This window comes from Orycteropus afer, unplaced genomic scaffold (genome assembly GCF_000298275.1).
Source record: "Orycteropus afer afer isolate SDZICR_OR568_19922 unplaced genomic scaffold, OryAfe1.0 scaffold00075, whole genome shotgun sequence".
Classification (NCBI taxonomy): domain Eukaryota; kingdom Metazoa; phylum Chordata; class Mammalia; order Tubulidentata; family Orycteropodidae; genus Orycteropus; species Orycteropus afer.
Genome location: NW_006921662.1, coordinates 730,132 through 736,131, shown reverse-complemented (window position 1 = coordinate 736,131; position 6,000 = coordinate 730,132). Strand labels below are relative to the sequence as shown.

Sequence of the window (6,000 nt, the reverse complement as noted above, 5' to 3'; positions counted from 1 at the left end):
CAAAAAAAAAAAAAAAAAAACAAGAAAAGAGAGAGGTACTTGGAATAAGAAACTAGGTATGGAAGATCACAACCTCCTTTATTATATAATTTTAGGGTCTTCGAGAAGCTATTCTATACACCACATCATCCTATAATCCAATTAGATTGCAATGCCATAATAATAAATCTTTACTGGCTCAAAATGGGTAAATGTATAGCCAATGGAAGCTTGTTATATAGCTACATGTTTCAATTATTCTATGATTATGGGGTTACTTTTTGTCTTTGGTAAAGCAGCAATATAAGTCTTTGATGATATTTGTTGTTAACAGTTAGAAAAGCGGAGTTGAGTAAGATTGAGCAGAGTAAAGAAAAGTCAAGTAACTGATCAAAGAAAAGTAATGGTTTTGTAATGCAATCTTGAAAGAAAGGAGTCTGATCACAGCACAGTAGAGACTTCAGGGAAATTTATTCCCTTTTAAAGGAAAGAAAGATCTACAACACAGTGCAAAGTACTGCTGGAGACAAAGCAAGCTGTTTTATGTGGCACAGTACTAACTGCAGGAAGATTTATAGTCATGAGAAGGTGTTGTCATTGTTATGTCATGTGATTGATGGTTTTGTGACTGGATTTCTTTGTTTATTTGCTGAAAAATAATCATATCTGGAAGAATGGAGAACCCAGCTAGAGAGGGATCAAAAGAAACGTTGTGAGGGGATAATTGGTGGAGGTTATGTGACTCGATGGGCACATAACAACAACAACAACTCAGAGGGCAGGAATGAATACACAGAGAAGGGGTAACCATGAGGAGGAAGTGGGAAGAGAGGTGTTACATTATAGGGATAGCAATCAGTGTCATTAAACAAAATGTGTATGAACTGTTATATGGAAAATGAATTTTCTCTGTAAACTTTCATCTAAATCACAATTTAAAAAGGAGTGGGGGTAGGGGAAGTGGCAGCATTTGCCACAAAACAAAGCTCAGATGGCAGGAAGGGGCAGGAAAGAAGGGAGAATGGAAATAGGGAAACCCAAAGAGGAATCAGGAAGATTGCAGTTACACTGGTAACAATTTGTTACACAAATTGCAACGAATGTTATGAAACAAAACGTGTATAAATTATTGAACGCAAATTAATTTTCTCTGTAAATTTTCACTCAAAGAGGAATCAATACTTTTTAAAAAGAGATTAAGTTAAAGGCGGGGGAAAAAAAAAAAGCCTGAGGCCCTAGACCAGCCCTCGAAGAGCTTCAGGGACATAGCCCTCAGAGCCAAAGGTGTTAGTGAGCCAATGATGACCCTGGTACCTTACCTTCTGTCTAAAAATATTTCATCAGAAATGTTCACCTAAGTTCACAAAGACCAACATGCGCAAGGACGTTTATTGCAGGAATAAAAGGGGAAAGCAGGTAGAATCACAGAGTTAAGTCCATCATTCTGATTTGTTTCCTGGCCAGGCCTCTACTTCATTATGTGCTAAGTTACACTTTGACTGAGGGGGCCTGTGGACACCCACACTGCAGCACATTCACTGCTGCATTTGCAACACACAGAAATGATCATTGTTGGAAATTTTCTGAAGAGGCGAAAGTTACAAAATGAGTATTTTCTGACCTTTATTTTTTATATTTCCAGGTCCTGAAAGAATGAGTCATATAGCAACAGTGCTGGTATTTATGCAAAAGTTATACTTTTCCTGATACTTTGTACTCTTATTTTATATCATAAGGTGATCTATAAGTAAAATTTAGCTTCTCATTTTTAACAATAAACCACAATATAACAGGAACAGAAGAACCATAATATTCTTTTGCTAGTTTATATTTTTACCCTATACACACATGTTGAGTTATAAACAACAAACGATTAGATTCATTATAATTTAACACCTGACATTTTCAGCAATATCTCTAAATATATTTTTACAGAAAAATATTAAAGTTTATTAAATGTCAATTTGAAAAGTATATTCTTACCAACACACTGAGGAAGTTGGGTCCATGTTCCACGAACACACGTAACTGATCTGTGTCCAACCATCGTAAATGATTCTGCGCAACTGAACTCCACTGATTCTCCATGGTGATAGGGAGGGTCAGAGGGCAAACTATAGCCATTCTGGAGTGTCGGCATTTCTCCACATGTACTGGCTTCCTCTATGTAAATTTCACAAAAATAAGTTTATCTTTAAAACATAATTTGCCTTTATATGAATGCAAATAGAAATTGGTGATTCAAATTTAAATATGAATATTTTGTGTACATTACCAACACATATAGGCAGAGTTGTCCATTCTCCATCAACACATTGAATTTTCTTAGATCCCTTTAACAGGAATCTGGGATTGCAACCATATTCCACCACTTCATTGTGTTCATATTTTTCTTTCTTTTCTTCCTTAACTATCCCATTGGAGAGCTGAGGAGGTGGACCACAAGACTTTACTTTCCCTACAATAGAAATAGTGTTAAAATAATGGTAGTTTGTTTTACAATAAAAAAAAAAAAATAAGCAACATGTTGGGATCTTTATTTAATTATTTTATTGTTTTTGTTGTTAAGTGCTGTCAAGTTGGCTCCAACTTAGAGTGACCCTATGTACAACAGAAAGGAACACTGCTCAGTTCATTTGTTTTATTAAAGGATTCTTAAACAATGAAAATGGAAAAATAATGGTGTTTTTCTGAAAATTATTTTCAAAGCTGTTACTTAAACTAGTGCAGTGGTTAAGTGCTTGGTTGCTAACTGAATGAAGTTCAGCAGTTTGTACCAACCAGCTGTTTCATGGGAGAAAGATATGGCAATCTGTTTCCATAAAAGTTACACCCACGGGAACCATATACACAGTTCTACTCTGTCATATATATATATTTGGGATGAAGTGAAATTGGCAAAAGGTTATATATTCCTACCTATATATATATATATATGAAGGAAGGTTGGGCAATCTACTTCCATTGAGATACCACGTCAGAAACCCAAGGAGGGGTCGCTACGAGTCAATATGAGTCAGGTCTGACTCAATGGCACATAACAACAGCAACCATTATATATATATATATAATAAAATAGTTCATTGTAGGTATAATGAAGCCTTTTAAATGTGTTCAATAATCTAGCTATTTTAAAGATGTTTACAGATAAGCAAATATAGTTTTGTAAAATTAAGTTATATTCATATTCCATGGAGAAACATTGTCACAAAATTTTTGAAAAAAGTGCCATCACTTGAGACAATCAATATACTTTATTCATTTATTTTTTAATTTTTATTGTGATTTGGGTGAGAGTTTACAGAGCAAATTCATTTTATATACAACAGTTCATACACATTTTGTCTCATGACATTGACTGCAATTTCCCACAGTTTAACAGCTCTCTTCCTACTTCCTCCCCATACTTACTTCTTCCCTGTGTCCTTCCCTCCCATGCAACACCTCCAGCTGTCTCCATGTGCCAACACTGCTCTTCTGTTCTCCCATGATTGATTGCTCCAAGTAGTGTGTCTACCTGATGGAAATGTTCACCCCATATGCTTGTCTATCGTTCAGCTGGAAGCCACAGGAGTGAGTTCAATTCCAGACCTGAAAGGTGACTAGGGACCATAGTCTCAGGAGTTTCACCAGGCTCTATCCGACCAGCAAACCTTGCCTTGTTTTTATGACTCTGAGTTTTGTTCCACATTGTTCTCCCACTCTATCCAGGATCTTCTGCACCGATCCCCATCTAAGAGGTTGACAGTGGTAGCCAGACACCACTTAGTTCTTCTGGTCTTGGGTCATATAGGTTGAGGATCACATGGTCTAACAGTCTCTTGCATCAATATACTTTAATTTTGATTAACCCATACATGTGATTGAATTAAAGAGCTCTGGTGGTGTAGTGGATAAGGGACTTGACTGCCAACTGGAAGGTCAGTGGTTCAAACCCACCAGCGGCTGCATGGAAGGAAGACTGGCGATCTGCTTCTTTAAAGATTTACAGCCTCAGAAACACAATGGGTGTCACTGTAACTTAGAAACAACTTGATAACAGTTAGTTTGTGTGTCTGTGTGTGTGTGACTGAATTGTCTTTAAAGTGTTAGAATGTTGTTTGTTTAGACAAGCACAATGAAATATGAGGTAAGACCTATCTATATAAAATGTTCAACATTAATCATGGTATTATAAGACAAGGAAAAGAAGCAAAAGAAGTACCTTCAATCTCAGCTGCCATATACATATCTCTGAATACTCCCAATACACATTTCAAGGAACAATTGAAGAAGTATCTATCTGAGCTGTCTACCACCCAACCCATATCCTTCCCAGTTATGACATATCTGGTTTAATGTGTTAGCATATAGACAATCTGAAAGGTGAAGAAACTGAAAAAAAAGAAGGTGTTGACATCCAAATATTTAATTCTTTTATCATTTGTTGCAGGATAAATATTCACCTCTACATCTTGGTGGATGTTTAGGAGACCATCCAAAGTGGTAGCACTGAATTGAATTTGGTCCAATTAGTGGATATTTCTGTCTGCAAGAGAAACTCAGTACATCTCCAACTTTATATTTGTCTTTCTTGGGCCAAGCTTCTACATTTTGTGGTATATTAGGAACACCGCATTCTCTTTCTTAAAAAAATGAAAAAAAAAAGTAAATAGTTTAATGAGAATATAGATTTTATCTTTGCCGAGATAATCTTTGTATGTGTCATACTAACATAAGGTGCTGGGTGCTGCATACACAGAGGGGCCCCAGATAAACCCTTTTCCTTGAAAAGAAAACTTACCATTTGTTTACACTCTATATTTTAAAAGAATATTGAACTGTCATTCATTCATTCAAGTATTGGAGTCCTGCACTGTGCCACTAATTTCCACTAATATATTCACACGGTCATACATTTTTTTTTATAAAATTTGCAAAAAGAAGACATTTTAAACACATTACTTTCTACTGCCATCTATTCAACTTTCTCTCCTTCACATTTTCCTGTCATGTCTAGCAGCATTGGAATGGTCCTCAAATTTGACTAAGGTCTGACTTTAAAAAACCTTTATCTGCCTCTAATCACAGAAAAGAATCAAATTCTTTATGATCCAGCCCTAGCCTACACATGTATATTTTTCACCACTTTCTTCTAGCCTATTTAGCAGGTGTTCATTGACAGCTTAAATGACTCAGATTTGACTGGACTCTCAATAGTGTTAAACTAGTCTACCTCATCATTGTACTAAACTCACTCTTCTCCCTGCAGTCTGCAGTTCAGACTTTCTCTCTAACCAGCAGTCTTCTTTCTCCTACACCCAAACACTGTTCACTTTCCCAAGACCTGGACTCATACTTCACAGAAAATAGAAACTATCACTCTCCGGTTTCTTCCAGCATTGAATTTATGGAACCCATTTTCTTTCTTTCCTCCTGTTACAAATTTGGAAGCAGCCCTGTTGCCACCAAAGCCCAGTAACTCCTCAGAAATTCTGGTTCCCTTTCTTTCCCACACTCACAGGGAGAGAACTATCTCCTGATCTCAATCTCTGCCTGCTTCCCTCTCTGCTAGAGCCTTATCTTCATCACTCAGCACGTTCTCATAACAAGGTTAAAAAAAAAAAAAAAGGAAAAATAAAAACAAAACAGTTTCCTTCAGTGTATAATTTCCTCTGGTCATATTCGTATCTTTCTATCATCTGTCATAGGCAAACTTCTTCAATGAGTTATGTCCATATTGAACATTTTCTTTTCTTCACATCTATGACAAGTCATTCTTTTGTTTTTCCTCTTGATTCTCTGAATCCTCCTTCTTTCTGTCTATGTTGCCACCTTCTCTGTGACTTACATATTGAAATGTCAGCTCTTAGATGTACACTCTGTTCCTCTTCATTCTGTGTGTTTTCTGCTTTGCTGTAATAATAAATATTCTGATAATCCAAATGTATATCTCCTGGCTAGACCTATATATTCAACTCTCCAGTTTACATATACAATTTTGAATGACCATGCGTTAGTCCACCTGTAATAAGTCCAATG

General features: G+C 36.2%; 1 protein-coding gene across 1 annotated transcript in view; it reads right to left on the bottom strand.

Moving 5' to 3' along the window:
• LOC103197276 (complement factor H) overlaps nt 1-6,000 on the bottom strand; it is a 99,808-nt gene that overhangs the window by 27,330 nt on the left and 66,478 nt on the right. The window contains exons 12-14 of the mRNA XM_007941176.1: nt 4,425-4,604; nt 2,255-2,437; nt 1,963-2,142 (exon numbers count right to left, since the gene is read on the bottom strand). Coding sequence (XP_007939367.1) covers nt 1,963-2,142; nt 2,255-2,437; nt 4,425-4,604 — 543 coding nt within the window. The remainder of the gene's footprint in view (nt 1-1,962; nt 2,143-2,254; nt 2,438-4,424; nt 4,605-6,000) is intronic.